Source organism: Mercurialis annua, linkage group LG3 (genome assembly GCF_937616625.2).
Source record: "Mercurialis annua linkage group LG3, ddMerAnnu1.2, whole genome shotgun sequence".
In the NCBI taxonomy this organism is placed as follows: domain Eukaryota; kingdom Viridiplantae; phylum Streptophyta; class Magnoliopsida; order Malpighiales; family Euphorbiaceae; genus Mercurialis; species Mercurialis annua.
In genome coordinates, this window is record NC_065572.1 from 20296681 (window position 1) to 20321181 (window position 24501).

General features: G+C 38.5%; 2 protein-coding genes across 2 annotated transcripts; both read left to right on the plus strand.

Moving 5' to 3' along the window:
* The first annotated feature begins 2570 nt into the window (after nucleotides 1–2570).
* Nucleotides 2571–5393, plus strand: LOC126672423 (uncharacterized). Its single transcript, XM_050366373.1, has 6 exons — nucleotides 2571–2710; nucleotides 2805–3648; nucleotides 3738–4033; nucleotides 4120–4437; nucleotides 4533–4632; nucleotides 4710–5393. Exons 1-6 carry the CDS (start codon nucleotides 2571–2573, stop codon nucleotides 5391–5393), a joined length of 2382 nt encoding a protein of 793 aa, XP_050222330.1.
* Nucleotides 5394–14102: 8709 nt separating this feature from the next.
* On the plus strand, nucleotides 14103–15496 carry LOC126672424 (uncharacterized). The gene is made up of 2 exons (XM_050366374.1): nucleotides 14103–15151; nucleotides 15292–15496. The coding sequence occupies exons 1-2, from the start codon at nucleotides 14103–14105 to the stop codon at nucleotides 15494–15496; spliced, it is 1254 nt and encodes a 417-aa protein (XP_050222331.1).
* Nucleotides 15497–24501: the final 9005 nt, after the last annotated feature.

Consider the following 24501-nt stretch of genomic DNA (forward strand, 5'->3'; position numbering starts at 1 on the left):
CCGTTCAGACCCCTTCCCCCCATTCTCCGACCGCCGTGCGCCGTGCCATTCACTTCCTCCTTTCCCCCTTTCCCTATTTTTTTGTTTCCTCCTTCACCCCCTTCTTCTCCATTCTGCCGCCGCCCCCTTCTCCGCCTTCGGTCGTTCTCCTCCGCCTCCGGTGTCCAGCAGTCATGTAAGCTTTAATTTATGTATTTTTAATTATTTTAGTTAATTAGTAATATATTTAGTTTGTTTAAATTTTGTTAAATTAGTTTAGGGTTAGATTAGATTAAATTAGGTGTAAAGTTAATTGAATTTATTTGCATTTTAGGGTTGTAGATTTGGTCGGTTTTTGCACCCGCTGCCCCGGTTTTTGAGCGTTCGCTGCCTCGTATTTCGCACCCGCTGCCCCTATTTTTGTGCGTCCGCTGCCTCATATTCCGCACCCGCTGCATCGTATTTCGCACCCGCATTCGCTGCCATAGCATCCGCTGCCCGTGCCATTGCCTCTGACTGTTAGTTACTTTTTCATTTTAGACAATTTATGTAGTTATTTAGGTTTATAAATTCTATTATGGATTAATTAATTTAGAATAGTTTATGCGGAATTGTAGTATAATTTATAATAGTTAGTTAATTTTCTATATGGATTTTTATATATTAGTTAGATTATTTAGTTTATGTAAATATATTAATTGTTAATTGATTAAGGGTTAATTTATAATAATATATAGGAGAAATGCTCATTTTTATGATTATTTTATGTAATTAGTTAATTGAATTTAGTTAGTAAATTGTAGGTTAATTTTCGTAGTAAATTATAAGTATTAGCTTAATATATTAATGAATTAGTAAATGTTCAATTAAATTAGAATTGTTGAATTGTGTTAATTGTAATTAAATTAATCAATATTAATTGGAATTAATTAATATTATTATTTATTTGACAAAATGGGATTAGTTGGTGTGTTGGATATTTTATAAAATGTGTTATTTTTTTGTAGGCTTTCCCTGAAAAATGGGTGATGCTCATTTTTAGGGGAAGTGCTGCCCGATTTTCGTTAAAAAAATAAGAACGATTCGATTGAATTTATATTGTTTCAATTACATAATTTGCAGTAATTGAAAACTAACGAAGTTTTTATTTTGGACTTTTATTAGTTCTTGGTTCCTGATAGCCGGTCAGAGCAGTAGCCGTTTATTCCGACGTGCGTATCCAGATTCAGCATTCGCGTGCGGTTCTGCTCTACAACAAGTATGTTTTATCACTTTCTGTAATTCATTGTTGTACATAGTTAGATTTCAAACATGCACTTCACATAAATTAACCTCGATTTTATTCCCACTGAATAAAATTGTATTCCTAGCCATAGATTTCCCGTCCCGTGTGTTCAATTCTTTGAACGACACGGGATTGTACAGTTTGCAAAGCTCGTGCTTCCGTAATCCGATCACGAAAAACATATATGCATAATTACGGTAGAAAAATATTTGGTGGTTTTCTAACGTTTGTTCTCCGGGTGGCTATTGATATATGCTTTGTAATGCTTGTTCCTCACGGAATATGTCATCAGCATTACTCGGCATATATTAGATAGCTCACTTAAGGAGAACGGCGCTGGAAGGCTGCTGAATATTATTCTCCATTTTTACGCATATATCGTGGTCGGGTTACGGGGCACCAGTTTTGCGAATGAGATAGGTCCATACCTTTTTAGCATTAAATTACATTGACTTTGCTACTGTCGAACCTGTAAACCACCTAATTGTTAGTGCAACAAACATGAATCAGGACCGCAATTGCATATATACTAGACATAGGAATGGCTTGCTACCGGAAGGATTTTTTGATAAGGTTGAGGAGTTTGTCGAATTTGCTTTAATACATCCTGAGTGCCTGAGTGGGATGAAGATCAAGTGTCCGTGCTCTAGGAGAAAATGCAGATACACAAATTACCGAGATCCCGAAGATGTGAAATTACATGTGTTAGAGTCTGGATTTGTTCAAGATTACCAAGTGTGGGTTCACCACGGTGAGGGGAGTGTATTGGATCCTCCTGCCTGGGCACACCCACCTGCTAATTATGATAAGTTTGACTATGGAAATGAGGGAGATGATTTTGATGCTATTCAAAGAATGGTTATCGATGCAGTTGGTCCGAATATGTTTACCGAAGAGCCTCAGAATAAAGAAGCCCATAAGTTTTATGATATGATGCGTTCAGCGGAAGAAGAAATATGGCCCGAGAATAGTAGACACTCTCCTTTATCCGAATCAACTGCACTGTTAGACATTAAGTGTCGCCACCAGGGTTCAGTTTCTTTGATTGACGACATCTGCAGATTCATGCAAGAATTGCTTTCGGGGGAGAACAAGATGCGAACAAATTTTGCTAAACTTTAGAAACTGGGGAAAGATTTGGGGTTGCCGGTAGAGGTTATTGAATGTTGTTTCTTTAACTGTATGCTGTATTGGGGGGAGGACGACGCTCTAGCGTCCTGCAAAGTTCTGTGGTCACGAATGATGGAAACCTATTAACAGAAGCAATTCCACCAGAATACGAAAGGCCAAAGTGCCGTACAAGAAGATGTTTTACTTTCCAATTACTCCAAGGCTAAAGAGGTTGTATGCTTCGAAAGCCACGGCAGGGCATATGACATGGCAGGCAGAACATGAAATGGAAGACGGCAAGATGTGTCATCTGTCTGATTCTCCAGATTGGAAACGGTTTAGTGAGCTACATAAAGATTTTGTTGACGTAACTTGTAATATTAGACTCGGATTATGCACTGATGGGTTTCAACCGTTTATGTGCATGAAGGATGAGTTCATGGCCAGTAATTGTGATGTCGTACAATCTGCCTCCGGGTATGTGCATGAAGGATGAGTTCATGTTTCTGACGATACTTGTCCCAGGTCCCCGAAATCCAAAAAACACAACGGACATTTTTCTACAGCCGTTGATAGCAGAGTTGAACCAATTGTGGGAATCTGGAATCCGTACCTATGATATTCACAAGCGTCAGAACTTTCAGATGAAAGCGGCGCTTATGTGGACAATAAATGATTTTCCCGTTTATTCAATGATGTCCGGTTGGAGCACATCAGGCAGACTGGCATGTCCGCATTTCATGGAAGATACTGATGCATTCACGCTTAACAAGAATGGAAAACAATCGTGGTTTGATTGCCATAGAACGTTCTTACCTCCAGGCCACCGTTTCCATCGAAATGTCACTGGTTTTCAAAAAGGCAAGCAAGTAAAAAAGCAGTTTAGCGGAGTCAAAACCGGAGAAGAACTATTGGCAGAGGTAGAGCACCTGGGGTTCAGGAGGGCATACGAGCCCGATGCTGAAGCTATTAATTCGGAACTATCAAAAAATTGTGGTTGGAAAAGAAAACGTATATTTTGGGATTTACCGTATTGGAAGACAAATGTGATCCGGCATAATCTGGATGTCATGCATATTGAGAAAAATGTTTTCGACAACGTCTTTAATACCGTGATGAATGTCCCCGGTAAAACTAAAGACCATGCCAAATCTAGGACAGAGTTAAATGATATTTGTGATCATCCACAACTAGCACAAGACCCCAACACCGGTAGGTATCCGAAGACTTTGTATGCTTTGGAAAAGGAATCAAAAAAATTATTGCTTGAATGGGTTCAACAAATAAAGTTCCCGGATGGCTACGTGTCAAACTTGTCCCGGTGTGTTGATTCCACCAAACAAAAAATGATGGGCATGAAAAGTCACGCCATGTGTTTATGCAACGTCTCCTACCAATTGCTCTACGAGAGCTGCTTCCGAAAGAGATATGGGAGACTATTACAGAGCTGAGTATCTTCTTCAAGGAGTTAACTGCCGCATTGCTTAAGGGGGAAGATTTAGAACGTATGGAAGAAGAAATCCCGAAGATACTTTGCAAGTTGGAACGCATATTTCCGCCCAGCTTTTTGGATTCAATGGAACATCTCCCTGTACACCTGCCTTACGAAGCTAAAATGGCTGGACCAGTTCAGTATCGGTGGATGTATCCCTTCGAAAGGTAATGTCGATCTATTTTTCTTCTACATTGATCAGTAAATGTATAAAGTGATTATTAATTGTAGAAATCAATTCTTAATTGAACAGATATCTGAGGAAATTGAAAAAGAAGGTAACCAATAAGGGTAGGGTAGAAGGCAGCATTAGCAGTGGATATCTAATGGAGGAAACAGCTAAATTTGCATCTTTTTATTTTACGGATGGCGATCCTACGCTACCCTGTCGGATGCAAAGAAATGAGGTATTCGATACTGAGATGGACGATGATGTTGACCGACTTTCCATTTTCATACCGAATGGGGAACCCGTAGGCGCCTGCCGGAAAAGATATCTAGACGAATCTGAATTTGTCGCCGCTGGGAGTTACGTCCTATTGAATTGTGCAGAAATCGAACCGTATAGAGAGTAAGCTTTCCTTATATACATTTCAATATGTTGTTGAGTTATATTATTGTAAAATGTGGTAGCTCACAAATTGATCATTTGTATTCTTGTGAAAGTGTGTTCAAAGACGAATTGCATGCAATCAACCCTGCAATAACGCCGACTGAAGTTGAAGGGAAGTTAGAAAAGGAATTTGCCTCCTGGTTTGAACGTCATGTAAGTATAGACGATTCTTCCTGTATTTGTCATTCGTAATTAATTGCTAACCCATGTGATTGTGAATTGTCCTGTAGGTGAATGATCCAGCTATATGTACGAATCCCTATATTTTAAGTCTCGCTAAAGGACCGCTTAGATCCGTCAGAACATATAAGGGATATCGTATAAACGGGTTCAAATTCAATACTCAGGATTATGGCGCGGATCGAGTTACAATAAATAGTGGGGTTTGTGTGAAAGGGTATCTCTTCGGCCCGGCCGTATGCGACTTCTATGGAGTGCTGATTTACATTATTGAGATAGAGTATCCAGCGCTACCAACTAAAAGGACTGTCCTATTTAAATGTGATTGGTTCGATCCAACTCCAAATGTCGGTATATTAGTGCATCGTCTATACAACATGGTGGAGGTTAATCACAGAAGAAGGTATAACAAGTACGAACCTTTCATTTTGGCGAAACAATCCGGTCAAGTACACTACATGTCATACCCAAGCAAAAGACGGGATAAAAAGGGTTGGCGGGCAGTTTGCAGGATTAAGGCACGATCTGAGCTTGACATGTCAGAGTCTGTTGTTCCAGCTTTCCAGGATGACAATCCAGAACATCCCTTGAATGTGGAAATAACTGATGATCTGACAGATTTTGTGGATCCGAACGGGGAAGCGGATGAAGATGCATTGCAAATTCCGCCCATAGCAGAGACAACTGATGATTTTCTACCGTCTTCGTCAGATGAGGACGACGATGAGTTGTAGTATATGGCTAATTAATATAATAGAATTCTTAATTATGACTTCAATTTTACGTGCCTTTTTTTACTGATATTTTTGTTTATTGACTTATATGATTATTGAGGGTTTGATTAATTAATTAATTGTAGATGTTTGTTTATTGAGGTAAAAAATTATTGTATATATGTTTATCCCTACTTATTTGCAGACATGAGAGGTCTAGGTGGCCGTAGGCTGGTATAGGGCCGTGGACAAGGGGATCCGACAAACCCCCCCCCCCCCCCCCCACAGACGCTCTACCTCAGGCGGGCGATCCCCCGCTGGAGGCGGCGCCACCAGATGCGCCGCCACCGACACAGCAGCAAGTCGAGTACGAGTAGCACCTGATGCTATAAGGTATCACTGTTATCCTTATTATATATATTATTTCAAAAAAACTATTTTAAACTAACTTTAAGTTTTCAACTGACAGGGAGAGACTACATGATAGTGGCATGGTCTCTAGAGGCTTGCTCAACATATGTGTTTGCAGGAAGTCCCTGAAAATGGGTGATGCTCGTATTATAGAGGAAATGTCGCAGAATTTTAGTTAGGAATTATATTTATAATTAATTGATGTACTTTATTGAAATTGTACTAACTTTAAGTTACTCGTTTATCTCCTCAGGACCGTTTCATTGCTGAGCGTGCTGCAGCGACCCAGTCCTCGCCGGGTGAGGACAGCCGTCGACTCCACATACCATCGACTAGATCCAGTTGTTCTTGTCGCTCGAGGGGGTGAAGAAGCAGTGGGTTTACAGAGTTGGTTCAGCTGCGGCTTCATACATCGCATCGTCACAGACCAGCCGTTCCCGTGGAGGTTCATCGTCGTCCCAGCAGACTCAGACGCTCGAGGAAATAGGGGAGAGGATTCAAACAGAGGTCGAGGCACAGGTGCATAGGATGGAGGAGCGGGTGCGAGGGCAGGTTCAGAGGGACATAGAGGCTACCGTGGACGATCAGATTGCTGATAGAGTCCGTTCGGAGCTGGCGAAGATGATGAATTCTCTACCGCCAGGTTTTTGCCCCATGCAGCCCCCACGAGGCCCGGATGACGAGGACATCAATAGATTGTAGGTTTTTAGATTCAGTATTATCTTACCGAATAATTTTGTAAACGTTTGTTTTATATATTATGTAATACTTGTTATTGACTCATATTAAGAGTGTTTAGATGTATTAATATCATGTATGTAACACGTTTGGTTTGACTGGAAAAACCAAAAAAATTGACGGAAAACGGAAAAAAACTGCCAGAAATCTGTAAATTTTGCCGACGGATTATCTGATTTAGCGACAGATTATCCGTCGCTAAATACTTTCTAATTTGCGACCGAAGGCCACATTTCTGACGGAATATCCGTCGGCAAATAAAACGTTTGCCGACGGAATATCCGTCGGCAAAGCCTACCGACGGATATTCTGTCGGCAATATGTCGGGACTTCGTCGGCAAGCTGGTCTTGTCTTGCCGACGGAATCTAGTGGGTGCCGACAGAAGTTTTTCGTCGGGAAACTTTTCCGACGGTTGTTTTTGTGTCTCCAAAGAATGGCAACGACATTTGTACCGACGGACAATCCGTCCGTAATGCTAATTACCGAAGGATTTTGTGGTGTTAGGACAGAATAATCCGTCACTAACCCCGATAATTCTAGTAATGCCAAACCTTTCCCATTTTTAGAGATTTAAGCCAAACGTTTACAAACGTTTGGATTTATTTCGTAACGTTTGAAAACGTTTGGCTTAAATTGCTAAAAATATGAAACGTTTGGTTTTGTTCTGTAACTTTTGTAAATGTTTGGCTTAAATCGCTAAAAATCTGAAACATTTGGATTTGTTTCGTAACGTTTTAAACGTTTGGTTTGGTTTCGTAACGTTTGTAAATTTTTGGCTTAAATAGCTAAAAATGTGAAACGTTTGGATTTGTTTCGTAACGTTTGTAAACGTTTGGTTTAAATCGCTCAAATGGGGAAACGTTTGGATTTGTTTCGTAACGTTTGTAAATGTTTGGCTTAAATCGCTACAAAGGTGAAACGCTTGGATTTATGTCGTAACGTTTGTAAACGTTTGGCTTTAATCGCTAAAAAGGTGAAACGTTTGTAAACATTTAAAAACGTTCCGAAATAAAACCAAACGTTTCACCTTTTTAGCAATTTAAGCCAAACGTTTAAAACGTTACGAAACAAATCCAAACGTATAAAACGTTACGAAACAAATTTTAATGTTTAAACGTTACGAAACAAATCCAAACGTTTAAAACGTTAAAAAACAAATCCAAACTTTTCACCTTTTTAGCAATTTAAGCAGAACATTTACAAACCTTACAAAAGAAATCCAAACGTTTCACCTTTTTGGCAATTTAATCCAAATGTTTACAAACGTTACAAAACAAAACCAAACGTTGCACCTTTCTAGCGATTTAAGCCAAACGTTTAAAACTTTACGAAACCAATCAAATGTTTCACCTTTTTAGCGATTTAAGACAAACGTTTACAAACGTTACGAAAAAAATCCAAACATTTCCCCTTTTTAGCGATTTAAGCCAAACGTTTAAAACATTTCGAAATAAATCCAAACGTTCCATCTTTTTAGCAATTTAAGCCAAACGTTTACAAACGTTACGATACAAATCCAAATGTTTAACCTTTTTAGCGATTTAAGCCAAACGTTAACAAACATTATAAAACAAACCAACACGCTTCACCTTTTTAGCGATTTAAGCCAAAATGTTACGAAACAAATCCAAACATTCACCTTCTTAGCAATTTAAGCCAAACGTTTACAAACGGTACGAAACAAATCCAAATGTTTCACCTTTTTAGCTATTTAAGCCAAACGTTTAAAACGTTTCACCTTTTCATCGATTGAATCCAAGCGTTTACAAACGCTACGGAAAAAATAAAAACGTTTAAAATGTTACGAAACAAATTCAAACGTTTCACATTTTTAGCGATTTAGGCCAAACGTTACGAAACAAATCCAAAAGTTTCACCTTTTTAGCGATTAAAGTTAAACGTTTATAACGTTTCGAAACCAATTCGAATGTTTAAAACGTAGCGAAACAAATCCAATCGTTTCACCTTTTTAGCAATTTAAGAAAAACGTTTAAAATGTTACGAAACCAATCCAAACGTTCCCCCTTTTTAGCGATTTAAGCCAAACATGTATAACGTTAAAAAACAAATCCAAACATTTATAATGTTACGAAACAAATCCAAACGTTTCACCTTTTTAGCGATTTAAGCCAAAAATTTACAAGTGTTGCGAAACAAATCCAAACGTTTCACATTTTAAGCGATTTAAGAGAAACGTCACAAAACATTTAATTCGCTAAAAATGTGAAATGTTTGGATTTGTTTTGTGACGTTTTAAACGTTTGGATTGGTTTCGTAACGTATTAAACGTTGGCACGTTTCCCCTTTTTAGAGATTTAAGCCAAACGTTTAAAATGTTACGAAACCAATTCAAACGTTTAAAACGTTACAAAATAAATCCTAATGTTTCACCTTTTTAAGCCAAACGTTTACAAACGTTTCACATTTTTAGCGATTTAAGCCAAACGTTTATAAACGTTACAAAACAAATCCAAACGTATACCCTTGTTAGCGATTTAAGCCAAATGTTTACAAACGTTACAAAACAAATCCAAACGTTTCACAATTTTGGCGATTTAAGCCAAACATCTAAAACGTTACAAAACCAATACAAACGTTCAAAACATTACGAAACAATTCCTAACGTTTCACCTTTTTAGCAATATAAGCCAAACATTTACAAGTGTTACAAAAAAAAACCAAACGTTTAAACCGTTACCAAACAAATCCAAACATTTTAAGCCAACCGTTTACAAACATTACAAAACCAATACAAACGTTTCAAACGTTACGAAACAAATCCAATCGTTTCACCTTTTTAGCAATTTAAGCCAAAGGTTTACAAACGTTATGAAACAAATTCAAACGTTTCCCCTTTATAGCAATTTTAGCCAAACGTTTACAAAAGACACGAAACAAATCCAAATGTTTCACCTTTTTAGCGATTTAAGCCAAATGTTTACAAACGTTACTGATAACAACACAGATGAACAATCTCAAAAATAGAACATAAGCCGAGTAGGACACACCACAACACCATCTCGGCTCAACCGAGTAAGACACACCACAACACCATATCAGCTCAACCGAGTAAGACATACCACAAGACCACCTCGATTAGCCGACTAATACACATAGCAACACAATCTCGGATACACCGAGCAGCATACATTGCAAAATCATCTCAGCTTTATCCGAGTTTACCTCTCACTGATTACAAAGACAAATCTGTCAAAAAGTACCCTGACATTCCAGACAATATGTGCACAGCCAAAGAGAATGAAATCAGACTTGTCGGCCCAGACAAAGAGGAACAAAGACATAGTATAAAAGGCTAAGAAAAAGTAGGTAAAAAGGTTAATTCTCTTTTTCTCTCAACTAATAACTCTTATTCACTTCTTATTCTTTCTCTCACTAAAGCTCCTATTGACTTGACTGTCGGAGCGGTTTACCAGAATCCCCTTCCGGCGCCCTTCTAACGGTTGTATTGTGCCTTTCAAGTACGATTGTGAAGCCACCACCGGATCAAGGAGTCGCCGCCATTCCGCAAGTTATTATTTGGCGCCGTCTGTGGGAAAGAAAGTAAGAAAGTTTCCCCCTTTCTATCTCACCGGAGGGCAATAGGATGAGCAGCGTAGAGGGAGACGATCCCCCAACTAGAGAACATGACACACACGATAATACGACATGAGATGGACTCAATGCACCACCGAGAAGAGCTACCGGAGATAGGTCGTTCTGCCCGGCAACGACATCCTGGGGAGGGACACACTTGGGCACCACATCTGGAATTATCACTCAATACCCGTGGGGAATGCCATTGTCGGGGAACATCCCGCCAGCCTCATACTTCACACCTATGCAACAAACCACTCAAATTTTTTCCTTAAGGCCGGGTGTAACCCCGATCAATCTCACATTCACACCGAGTACCACCCCCACGCCCATGCTAGCCCCAATCGCTGAAAATCAAAACCCCACACCAGCACAGATACAAGAATATATTGAGTTCCATGCTCGGCAGTTAGCTTTCCTTCAACAAGTGCAACAAGGCCACGCTCGGCAAACCGCCCCCACCATATCTCCAGGCAATATTACCACCACACCATACATACCTCATCCACCAGAATTTTACCAAGGCCAAACAATGCCCGAAGAAGCAAACCCCGAGAAAAATCCACAAACACAACAAAACCCAAGGGAAAGGCAGGGGAACCAAACCGGGCACAAACGCCTGACGGACCGAAAAAGACCCCGAAACGACTAGAAATCGAAGAAAGTGTGCATAGCTCAGGCGCAGACTGGGTAAAGAAAAAGAACGTAGAGCAGGAAATCACTGAAAGGGTGAGAACCAAAATGGAAAAACTCAGAAGGAGAGAGCCGAAGAGCACAAGCTTCCTATACATTGGAAACCCATTGTCGACCGAGATACGAGATGAACCTTTCCCGTTAAACTATAAAACACCACAACTAGATGATTACAATGGAACAGGGGATCCGATCACACACTTGAGCTATTTTCAGGTGGTCATGATGGTACAAAGTTTGTTTGAAGCTGCCGTCTGCAAACTTTTCCCGACAACCCTTAAGGGGCCAGCAACAATCTGGTACCAAAGTCTGAAAGAAGGCTCTATCCAAAGTTTCGACGAGCTAGCAAGAGCTTTCCGAACTCATTTCACACAGAGCATACAACGAAAGTAGAAGTCCAGTGATCTCAAACTTTGCTATCAGAAACCCGGAGAAAGCTTGCAGAGTTATATCGGCAGATTTAACGCGGAGGCTGTCGAAGTAGGAAACCTGAATGATGATACCGTAATAGACGCAATGAAGGATAACACAACGATGATGCATTCTGAGACAACCTGATAACAAATCCAGTGCAAACTTACTCTCAGCTCATGGACCGAGCCTGGAATTACATTAATTTGGATGAAGAGCAACGAAGGAAAGCCACACAGACAACAACACAGTTTCAAACGCAGAGACCAAATTTCAGTCAGACGGTCAGGCAAGACAGATTCAGGCCAAGAGATCAACGGCAACCCGTTCCACCGCGAATGGAACTACACCGACCAGTAAAGGTAGAAGACCAAGCCTTTATTCCACTCAACACACCGAGATCACACATCCTAATGTGGATTCAAATCAATAATGAACTAGTAAGGTACCCACCAAAGTTGCAGTATGAGGGGGACAGAAAGAAATATTGCCAATTTTACGATGGTCACGGCCACGTCACTAATGAGTGTGGAAGTATAAAGAAAGAAATAGATCGATTAGTGCAAGTCGGCCGCTTAAAAGACTTTGTAGCATAGAACAAAAATTATAACTCGGGAGGGAGCAACCGAGGAGAACATAGTGGTTAGAGAGAGGAGGCACCACCACCAATAAGGCAAAATGTATCCGGAGTAATTAACACCATAGCCGGCGGAATGGCCGATCCAGAGTACAAGCGGGGAAGGCGCAAAAGACAAAAAATGGTAATGAACATATCGGTGGCCAAGCCTTTACCCGAGGTTAGCTTCGGCCCAGTCGATGGCGAAGGAATAGACTTTCCTCACCAAGACCCCTTGGTAATCTCGGGATTAATAGAAAATTTCTGGGTAATGAGACAGTTGGTGGATGAGGGAAGCTCATTTAACCTCATCACAAAGCAGGCTTACCTCGGTATAGGATGCTCGGTCCTAAATCTTAAACCAATCAAAACTCCTCTAGTCGGTCTAGGAGGAGCACCAGTACGAGCAGAAGGAGTAGCGGAATTAATAGTGGAGCTAGGAAAAGAAAATGGTGCACCAAAAGGAGGTTTAATTGGCATCACAAAGAAATTCAAAACACTTTTTTATGGTTGTTGATATGCAACTCGCCTACAATGTAATACTTGGCAGACCAATGCAATACAACACCGGGGCAGTTACGTGCACCAAATACTTGTCAATGAAAATACCCACCGAAGAGGGAGTGGTGACAGTCAAAGGAAGGCAAGACATAGCCAAACAGTGCTGCTTCGTATCAATGAGAGATGTATCAGAAACTCTGGCTATCGAAACAATGGAGATACCAGACTCAGATGAAGGCAAGCTCAAACCTTATGGAAAACTAGAAAGGGTTAACCTATCAAGAGTAACACCAAGATCGATCCAAATAGGTGTTGCACTGCCCGAACCAGTAAAACATGAGATAACAGACATGTTAATCAGAAACGAAGTAGAATTTGTCAACACCTCAGGCGAGATATAAGGGGTAGACCCGGCAATCATATCACATAAGCTGAATGTAGATCCAAAACATAAACCAGTCAAACATAAGAAAAGAGCCTTCGCAGTGGACAGATAAATTGCCATCGGGGCCAAAGTAGACAAACTATTGGCAGCAGGTTTCATCAGAAGAGTGTATTACCCGGAGTGGCTATCAAACGTCGTGCTCATTAAAAAGCCGAATGGAAAATGGAGACTATGCATAGACTTCACAGACCTAAACCGAGCATGCCCCAAGGATAGCTATCCTCTGCTAAACAATGATCAGCTAGTCGACTCAACGAGTGGTTACGAAGTCTACTCGTTCATAGACGCTGCCCAAGGATACCACCAGATACCAATGCACAAGGCCGACGAAGAGAAAACAAGCTTCGTAGCTGACAGCGGCACATACTGCTACAAACAAATGCCTTTTAGATTAAAAAATGACGGGGCAACTTATCAGCGACTGATGAACTTTGTATTCAAGGACTAGATCGGTCGAAACATGGAGGTGTACGTTGATGAAATCATCGTCAAATCCAAAAAAGTAGAAGACCACGCGAAAGACCTAGAAGACGTTTTCACCAAGCTAAAGAAATACAAGCTCAAGTTAAACCCGGACAAGTGTGCCTTCGGAGTCCCGGCAGGGAAATTCCTCGGTTACCTCATCTCTCAAAAAGGCATTAAGGTAAACCCGGAAAAAACAAAAGCAATCATAGACATGAAAGCCCCGAAGACGGCCAAGAGATGTCTCCCATTCTTCAAAACACTAAGAAATGTGGAAAGCTTCAAGTGGATCGAAGAGTGCCAACAGTCTTTTGAGGAGCACAAAAAATTTCTAAGTTCACCACTACTCGGGCGACCCGAAGTAGGAGAAGTGTTATACTTATATATAAGTGTCACCAACAAAACAGTAGCATATGTGCTTGTAAAAGAAGAAGAAACCGAGCAGAAACCGGTGTACTACACGAGCAGAGTGTTTAAAGGCCCCGAGCTCAGATATAGCAACATCAAAAAATTTGTATTTGCGCTGGTATTAACGGTAGAAAAACTCAAAAGGTATTTTCAGTCTCACACAGTGGTAGTCCGAACAAACCAACCCCTGAAAAATCGCTTGGAACACCAGAAACCTCTGGATGATTAATCAACTAGTCGGTCATGGTAGGATCATACGATATCAAATACGAACCAAGAACAGCAATGAAAGCTCCGATCCTAGTAGATTACGTGGCCAAAACAACAACACACGATCAACCCACCGAGGTAGACAAGGCCTTGGTCAGCTGGATATTACAAGTAGACGGAGCACCAAACATGGCCGGAGCAGGGGCAGGGATGATATTAAGAGGACCACATAATATAAAAATGCAAAACTCAATCCACCTGAATTTTCCGGCAACCAACAATTCAGTAGAATACGAAGCCCCAATAGGAGGATTGAGAATGGCGACAGTAGTCAAGGCCGAGTTCATCAAAATTCAGAGTGACTCTCAACTAGTGGTTAACCAAGTACTCGGATTATTTGAGGTCAAAGATCCAGAAATGAAAAAATATGTAGATCGAGTTAAAGAGCTGCTCGCAAAAATTACCGAAGAAGGTGGAAAATGGGAATTAGAGCAAATACCCAGAGAAGAGAACACAGAGGCAGACACATTGGCAAAGGCCGGAGCAACCAAAGAAACAGTACCAGTCATACCATGCTCGATCCAAAACTTCAGCAGTATCCAAAATCCCGAGGCAACATTCCTCATCAACCTGTTAGATCAATGGATGGAGCACATCATATCATACATGGAGAATGGAAGCCTACCCGAGGATAAAAAAGAGGCAAGGAAGGTGAAGCGCCGAGCACCACACTTCTCATACCGAGATGGCACCCTATACAGAAAGTCATTCTCACATCCATGGTCCAGATGCCTCACGGTTGAAGAAGGAGAATACGTCTTAGCCGAAATACACGAAGACATGTGTGGAATCCACATCTCCCATTTAGCACTCTGTCGAAAAGCGGTATTACAAGGTTACGACTGGCCGACAATGGCACAAGATGCAACAAGCTTGGTACAAAAATGCGAGAAATGTCAATATCACCAGAATGTGCATCATCAACCCACAACCGAGCAAAGTCCGATAATAAGTCCCTCGCCATTCAGTACATGGGGTATTGACATCGTTGGCCCCTTCCCGACAGCAAGTGGGCAAAGGAGATTCTTGATAATAGCTGTCGATCATTTCTCCAAATGGGTGGAAGCCGAAGCTGTCTCCACCATAACAGAAGCACAAGTGCGAAGTTTTGTCCGAAGAGAAATCATTTGTCGTTTCAGAATTCCAAGAATCATCATAACCGACAACGGTAAACAATTCGACAAAAAAAATTTCAGAGACTTCTACACTGAGAAGGGAATCGATCTAAGGTTCACCTTGGTCACCCACCCCAGACCAATGGGATGACCGAGGTAACCAACAGAACCATTGTTAACGGATTGAAAAAGTGCTTGGACGAGGCAAAAGGTTGATGGGCCGACGAGCTACACAGTGTTTTATGGTCATACAGAACCACGCCGAAAGCCGGCATAGGAAGAACCCCATACAGCCTAACCTATGGGGGTGGAGCAATGGTACCCGTAGAAATAGGCATGCCTACCATCAGAGTACAATACTTCGATGAGCAACAAAACGAAGAAAACACCAGACTTTGCCTTGATTTGCTAGAAGAACGAAGAGAACAGGCATTGATGCAGATCGAAGCATACAAGTAGAGGATGACAACATATCATAACAAAAGGGTTATATTAATAAAAATAAACAAGATCAAAACAAAGGAAAAAGAAGAACTTACTGATGAAAATCTTCGAAAGTAGAAAAGTAGACCCCAACAAAGCAAAGAAAAGAAAGAAACGAGAGCAAAGAAAGGAAAAAGAAAACTAAGCAAAGGAAAAAATGAGGGTTTTTATAGAAACCGAAGCAGGGCAACTAAAACGACGCCTCAATATATGTGCTAGTGGATAACAGGTGTCAACAGGCATAATTAAATGAAAGACACGTGTCATCGAAACGTATCAGATAAGAAAGCAATTCAAAAGACACCCAAGAGATGACGGAGCAAGATCAAAACCGAGCAAGCAAGAAATACCAAATCAAACAAAACTCGGACATAAATATCCGAACAAACTACGGGGGGGACTTGTGATAACAACACAGATGAACAATCTAAAAAATAGAACATAAATCGAGTAAGACACACCACAACACCATCTCGGCTCAACCGAGTAAGACACACCACAACACCATCTCGGCTCAACCGAGTAAGACACACCACAAGACCACCTCCGTGAGACGAGTAAAACACATAGCAACACCATCTCGGATACACCGAGCAGCATACATCGCAACATCATCTCGGCTTTGTCCGAGTTTACCTTTCACTGATTACAAAGACAAATATGTCAGAAAGTACCCTGACATTCTAAACAATATCTGCACAGACAAAGATAATGAAATCAGACTTGTCGGCCCAGACAAAGAGGAACAAAGACATAGTATAAAAGGCTAAGAAAAAGTAGGTAAATAGGTTAATTCTCTTTATCTCTCAACAAAAAACTCTTATTCACTTCTTATTCTTTCTCTCACTAAAATACCTATTGACTTGACTGTCGGAGCGGTTTGCCGGAGTCCCCTTCCGGCACCCTTCTAACGGTTGTATTGTGCCTTTCAGGAACGATTGTGAAGCCACCACTGGATCAAGGAGTCGCCGCCATTCCGCAAGTTATCAGTTACGAAACAAATTCAAACGTTTAAAACATTACGAAACAAATCCAATCGTTTCACCTTTTTAGCGATTTATGCCAAACGTTTAAAACTTTACGAATCAAATCCAAACGTTTAAAATGTTACAAAAAAATTTCAAACGTTTAAAACGTCATGAAACCAATCCAAATGTTTAAAGCGTTACGAAACAAATCGAAACGCTTAACCTTTTAAGCCATTTAAGCCAAACGTTAACAAACGTTTCCCCATTGTAGCAATTTAAGACAAACGTTTACAAACGTTACAAAACAAAACCAAGCGTTTCACCTTTTTTGTGATTTAAGCCAAACGTATAAAACGTTACGAAACCAATCCAAACGTTTCACCTTTTTAGAAATTTAAGCCAAACGTTTACAAACTTTACGAAACAAATCCAAACATTTTTCTTTTTAACAATTTAAGTCAAATGTTTAAAACGTTACAAAACCAATCCAAATGTTTAAAACATTATGAAACAAATCAAAACGTTTCACCTTTTTAGAGATTTAAGACAAACGTTTACAAACGTTACGAAACCAAAAACGTTACGGAACCAATCCAAACGTTTCACCTTTTCAACGATTTAAGATAAATGTTTACAAACGCTACGAAACAAATCCAAACGTTTCACTTTTTTAGCGATTTAAGCCAAATGTTTACAAATGTTACGAAACAAATCCAAACTTTTAACATTTTTAGCGATTTTAGCCAAACGTTACAAAATAAATCCAAAAATTTCACCTTTTTAGCGATTTAAGCCAAAACTTAAGAAAAAATCCAAATGTTTCACCTCTTTACCAATTTAAGCCAAATGTTTACAAACTATACGAAACAACTCCAAACATTTCACCTATTTAGCTATTTAAGCCAAACGTTTAAAACATTACGAAACAAAACCAAACGTTTCACCTGTTTAGAGATTGAATCCAAACGTTTACAAACGTTACGAAACGAATCCAGACGTCTAAAATATTACGAAACAAATCCAAACGTTTCACATTTTTAGCGATTTAAGCTAAACGTTTTCAAACGTTACGAAACAAATCCAAATGTTTCACCTTTTTAGCGATTAAATCCAAACGTTTAAAACGTTAAGAAACCAATCCAAACGTTTCCCCTTTTTAGTGATTTAAGCCGTACATGTAAAACATTACAAAACCAATCCAAAGGTTTAAAATATTACGAAACAAATACAAACGTTTCACCTTTTTAGCGAATAAGCAAAACATTTACAAACATTACAAGACAAATTCAAACGTTTCACATTTTAGCAATTTAAACCAAACGTTACGAAACATTTAAATCACTAAAAAGGTGAAATATTTGGATTTATTTTGTAACGTTTTAAACGTTTGGATTGGTTTCGTAATGTTTTAAGCATTTGGCAGGTTTCACCTTTTTAGCGAATTAAGCTAAACGTTTAAAAATTTAAGAAACCAATCCAAACGTTTAAAATGTTACGAAACAAATCCTAATGTTTCACCTTTTTAGAGATTTAAGCCAAATGCTAACAAACGTTACGAAACAAATCCAAACGTTTCACATTTTCAGCGATTTAAGCCAAACGTTTACAAACGTTACGAAACAAATCCAAACGTTTCCCCTTTCTAGTAATTTAAGCCAAGCGTTTACAATCGCTAAAAAGGTGAAACGTTTCGATTTGTTTTAAACATTTATCATTTTTATCCAAACGTTTAAAGCGTTACGAAACAAAACCAAACGTTTAAAACGTAATGAAACAAATCCAAAAATTTAAAGCGTTACGAAACAAATCCAAACGTTTAAAACGTAACGAAACAAATTCAAACGTTTAAAACGTTATGAAACAAATCCTAATATTTACCAACGTTACGAAACAAATCCAAATGTTTCACCTTTTTAGCGACTTAAGCCTTGTTTCGTAACGTTTGTAAACGTTTTGGTTAAATTGCTAAAAAGGATGTTGCAGAGTTTGACTCGCTAGTAGGTAAAGTTGGAACATCAGAGACCGTTTGGATATCTACAGCCGCTACCTATTCCAGAGTGGAAATAGGAGCATATCGCAATGGACTTCGTAGTTTGTTTACCACGTACTCGAAAGTGGTATGATTCGATTTGGGTGATTGTTGACCGTTTGACCAAGTCAGCTCACTTCTTACCGATCAAGGTTACTTATCAGGATTCGAAGTTGGCACAGTTGTGCATCGATCGGATTGTCAGTCTCCATGGTTTACCAGTGTCGATATTTTCAGACAGAGGTTCGATTTTCTCCTCTCGGTTTTGGAAGGTATTGCAGGAATCTTTGGATTCGAGGTTTGATTTCAGTACTGCATTTCATCCTCAGACTGACGGTCAGTCTGAGAGGACGATTCAGACTTTGGAGGATATGCTTAGAATGTGTATTCTTGATTTTCAGGGTAGCGGGGATACTCATTTTCCTTTGATTGAGTTTTCCTACAACAACAGTTATCACACTAGTATTGAGATGGCACCTTACGAGGCTTTGTATGGGCGCAAGTGTCGATCTCCTATATGTTGGGAAGAGGTCAGCGAGCGTAAACTTTCTTGAGCTCAGATCATCCAGATTATCTATGAGAAGGTACCTTTGATCAAGCGTAGGTTTGAGACTGCTTTTAGTCGGCACAAGAGCTATCTGATCTTAAGCGGAAGGATTTTGAATTTCATGTTAGCGACTATGTATTTCTTCGGGTTTCGCCTATGAAGGGCGTTGTACGTTTTGGTATAAAGGGGGAATTAGCACCGAGGTTTCTTGGTCTTTATGAGATCATAGAGAGAGTTGGAGCAGTTGCTTATCGTTTGGCGTTACCGCCAGACATGTCTTTGGTATATCCAGTGGTCCATATCTCGATGTTGCGGAAGTGCGTTTCTGATCCTTCTCAAGTGATTATACAACAAAGTGTTGAGATTGACCAAGAGCGGTCTTATGAGGAGCAGCCTGTTGAGATTTTCGATACACAAGTGCGTAAGTTGCGGAACAAGGAGATTCTGATGGTCAAGGTACTGTGGCGGAATCACTCTGTAGAAGAGTGCACCTGGGAGACGGAGTCCGACATGAGGAGCCGTTATCATTTCCTCTTTCGTTGAGGTACGTTGGATTTGTTGATTTCTTTTATGCTATGTTAGTACCTTGGGTTATGTGTTTATTTTATGTGTTACTTTGGTATTTGATACTTTGGGCACTGTGCTATGCATATTTCATTGGTATGTTTATATGAGTTGTTGCGTAGTTTCGTAGTTGTAAAATCGAGGACGAATTTGTTTTTAAGTTGGGAAGAATGTAACACCCCGTATTTTCTAATTTGTTCTGTTAAGCATAAACGGTACCTTGGGTTCGTTTGAGTGGTTCGACCACTTGTAATTGTGATTCGAAGGTTCTAAGCCTTTTAATATGTGTTTTAAGATGTATTAGGAGTAGTTTTAGAGTTACGAACATTTTCGATTTCAAATTAAAAATCTCAATTTTTCATCGGAGGCAGTAGCATTTTCGCGGGCGTGATGGGAGGAGTGTCGCGGGAGCGACATATATCACGGGCGCGATATGGCTGTAGCGGGCGTGATGCGTACACTGTTCAGTTCGCTGATTTTCTATTAATACCACCTTACCTAGACCTAATAAGATTTTACACTTTCTCAAAAACCCTATTACAGCACCTACTCTGGATATCATCTCCTACTATTCCTTAGTCTAATTTGATCATTGGTAAGGAAATTCATCAATCTCTTAAGGTTTAATCATAGTTTAATCGTTCCTATTTGTTCTTAATCCTCTAGCCATCGTTTCAATTGATTGTAGACTGACTTTGGGATAAATTCTGGGTTTTCTTCCTTTGGTTATTCTTATTCTATTCCAAAAGATTAGTGGCTCTAAGCCCTTATTATGGTTTGTAGAGATTGCTAGTTGATGTGTTAATTCAGTACTTTGGGTGACTTGACTGTATTTTTTGTGTTGCTATGATTTATAAATTCTGGAAATCTTGATTTGATGTTATATAAGTCTCTTTGATTTCATTTGTACTTTGGGTGGTTTGGATTGCATGTTAGAATTGATAGATTTATCAAATGGCTAAAGATTTTAGGTTACAGAACTGTTTTGATTGTTGTTTAAAAATCTGGAAATGTTTTAAAGTTTGATCTTAGTTTGTTAGATGCTTAACAATACATTGGGTGGTTTGGGTAGATTGTTTAAATGATTTAATGAATCATTTGGATTAAACTTTTGAGATAAAATTATGTTTTGGTGTAAGCCTAAAATCTGGAAATCTTTTTTTTTTTAAAGATTAAAAGGTTGTTTGTTAAAAATTTACACATCGAGTGAATTGAGGTAACTATCTAAGGATCGAACATATGTTAAATATGGTTCACTTGAATTATATCGCTGTTATAAAAAGAATCGTGTTGTTGGAAATTATTTACAAAGAAGGATTCTAGTATTTGAAAGATTACTTTGGTGGATAGTGATTGGTAAAATTGACCAATTTAATGGATGTTAGTCTTGTTAACAATGGTTAAATGAGATATAAGGCATGTAAGGGTTATATGGTTGTTGTGAGTTGATTAAATTATTTAGTTTCAGTTGATACTTGAAAGATGATTGAATCTTATTGATTCTATTTAAGTTGAGATATTAAGTGTACCTTGAGTGTTACTTGTCAAGTGTTGACAAGCTTATTTGGATTGTGGTTTCTATATTGTTTCGTGGCATTATTAAGTCAAGGTATGAGTTCTTATCTAAAATAACTTTGGTTTTATTTAAGGTTTGATTTAAGAAATTGGTTTTTAACTTTGGTTTATGGATGGGTTGGGTTAGACGTGGTCTCTAGACATGTTGTGTTAAGCTAAACTACAGTAAGGCTAACACACTACTCTAGGAACTATTATTGTTTTGAAAAGATTATTTATGTATTTAAGACGTTGGTTTCGTTTTCAAAGATAAGAACTCACCTAAGCTTAATTTGCCTTACTTTGTTATTTGGTTTGAATGAAATACTTTGGATATACTTTAGTTGTACTTTGGTTACCTTGGCTGATTCTTTGGTTGTGTTTGAAATGCTAGTCCTATGTGGAGTCCAGTATTCTTAGAGTTAGGGGTTGTTTGGATTTTAACTTGTATAATATTTTAGACCTGTCGACTGCTTGTGCTTCGGAGTCTACGCAAGGTTAGCTGTTTGCCAAGATTCATGTGGATAATCAAGCAGTGAGTTTATAATGTTATTTACCGCTTTATTAAGTACCGCACATTATTTTAGTATATCAAATGTTTGTCAACTGTTTTAAGAAATATGGATATGGATTGAAACGAGCTACTCGATAGGCTTGTATCGAGACTGCGTGCACCGGTAAGTACTTTGGGATTGGATGACCAATGTCTGGCCCACTTTGGGAATCGATGAGGATTTGTTCCCATCTACTTTAGATAATATTTTGGGTTAAATACTTTGGGATTTCATTTCAATATTGTTTTCCATAATTATATATATATATATATATATATATATATTAGTATAAAAGGATTTCTTTTAAGGGTTTTAAACTTAATAAATGTAAATAGCATTATGAACTCATCTCAGTATATCTGACCCCGTTGTTTTTCCAATTTTTTTCAGGCTTATGATTTTGAGAGCGTTGGTCATCTCCGATATTTTGATTCCTCGGAGGTCTTTTTATGTTATTGGACTAGTCAAATGTTTTACCTCTTAGACCGCAGTAGAACTAGTTGTCCCTGTTATTATTATACTTTGGTTTGTCGTAGTGGTAAAACTTTTATATTATTGCACCTTGGGCATGTTACATTGGATTATTTATATATGAGGCATGTTTCATAATTTCGAATTGCTATTAACTAATTATATTAGAACTGTTGAATAAACTGCTAGACTTAGGTTGGAGTCTCGTTTGCCCCCGAGCATTGGTTTTCTTGTAGGTTTATTTTGATAATACGGTTATCCGCGAGGCTTGCTACGTGTTTTAGTACGACCATACCCATACCCTAGCGCCGGTCACAATCCATGAAAACCATGAAATTGGATCCTGACAAAACGTTTGTAAACCTTTGCCTTACATGGCTAAAAAGGTGAAACGTTTGAATTTGTTTCATAGCGTTTGTAAATGTTTGGCTTAAATCGCTAAAAAGGGGAAACGTTTGGATTTGTTTCGTACCGCTTGTAAACGTTTGTCTTAAATCGCTAAAAAGGTGAAATGTTTGGATTTGTTTCATAACGTTTGTAAACATTTGGATTAAATTGCCAAAAAGATAAAACGCTTGGAGTTGTTTCGTAACGTTTGTAAACGTTTGGCTTAAATTGTTAAAAAGGTGAAACGCTTGGATTTGTTTCGTTACATTTGTAAACGTTTGGTTTAAATTGTAAAAAAGGTGAAAAGTTTGGTTTTTGTTTCGTAACGTTCATAAACGTTTGGCTTCAATTGCTAAAAATGTGAAACATTTGGATTTGTTTCTTAACGTTTGTAAACGTTTGGCTTCAATTGCTAAAAAGGTGAAACGTTTGGATTTGTTTTGTAACGTTTGTAAACGTTTGGCATAAATCGCTAAAAAGTGAAACGTTTGGATTTGTTTCGTAATGTTTTAAACGTTTGGCTTAAATCGCTAAAATGGGGAAACGTTTGGATTTGTTTCTTAACATTTGTAAACGTTTGGCTTAAATGGATTAAAAGGTTAAACGTTTGGTTTTGTTTCGTAATGTTTGTAAACATTAGGCTTAAATCGCTAAAAAGGTGAAACGTTTGGATTTGTTTCGTAACGTTTGTAAACGTTTGGCTTCAATTCCTAAAAATGTGAAATGCTTAGATTTGTTTCGTAACCTTTTTAAACATTTGGCTTAAATTGCTAAAAAGGTGAAACGGTTGGATTTGTTTCATAACGTTTGTAAACATTTGGATTAAATTGCTAAAAAGATGAAACGCTTGGATTTGTTTCGTAACGTTTGGCTTAAATTGTTAAAAAGGTGAAACATTTGGATTTGTTTCGTAATGTTCGTAAACGTTTGGCTTAAATTGCTAAAAATGTGAAACATTTGGATTTGTTTCTTAACGTTTTAAACGTTTGGCTTAAATTGCTAAAATGGGGAAACATTTGGATTTGTTTCGTAAGATTTGTAAACATTTGGCTTAAATGGATTAAAAGGTTAAACGTTTGGTTTTGTTTCGTAATGTTTGTAAACATTAGGCTTAAATCGCTAAAAAGGTGAAACGTTTGGATTTGTTTCGTAACATTTGTAGACGTTTGGCTTCAATTCCTAAAAATATGAAATGCTTGGATTTGTTTCGTAACCTTTGTAAACGTTTGGCTTAAATTGCTTAAAAGGTGAAACGCTTGGATTTGTTTCGGAAAGTTTGTAAATGTTTGGCTTAAATTGCTAAAAAGGTGAAACGCTTGGATTTCTTTCGTAACGTTTGTAAATGTTTGGCTTAAATTGCTAAAAAGGCGAAATGCTTGGTTTTGTTTCGTAACGTTTGTAACGGTTTGGCTTAAATCGCTAAAAATATGAAACGTTTGGATTTGTTTCGTAACGTTTTAAACGTTTGGTTTTGTTTCGTAACATTTGTAAACGTTTGGCTTAAATCGCTAAAAAGGTGAAATGTTTGGATTTGTTTCGTAACGTTTGTAAATGTTTGGCTTAAATTGCTAAAAAGGCGAAACGTTAGGATTTGTTTCGTAACATTTTGTAAACGTTTGGCCTAAATCGCTAAAAAGGTAAAGCGTTTGGATTTGTTTTGTAACGTTTGTAAATGTTTGGCTTAAATTGCTAAAAAGGTGAAATGTTTAGACTTGTTTTGTAACGTTTGTAAACGTTTGGCTTAAATCGCTAAAAAGGTGACACGTTTGGATTTAAATCGTAACGTTTGTATACGTTTGGCGTAAATCCCTAAAAAGGTAAATCGTTTGGATTTGTTTCGTAACGTTTGTATACGGTTTGCTTAAATCGCTAAAAAGGTGAAATGTTTGGATTTGTTTCGTAACGTT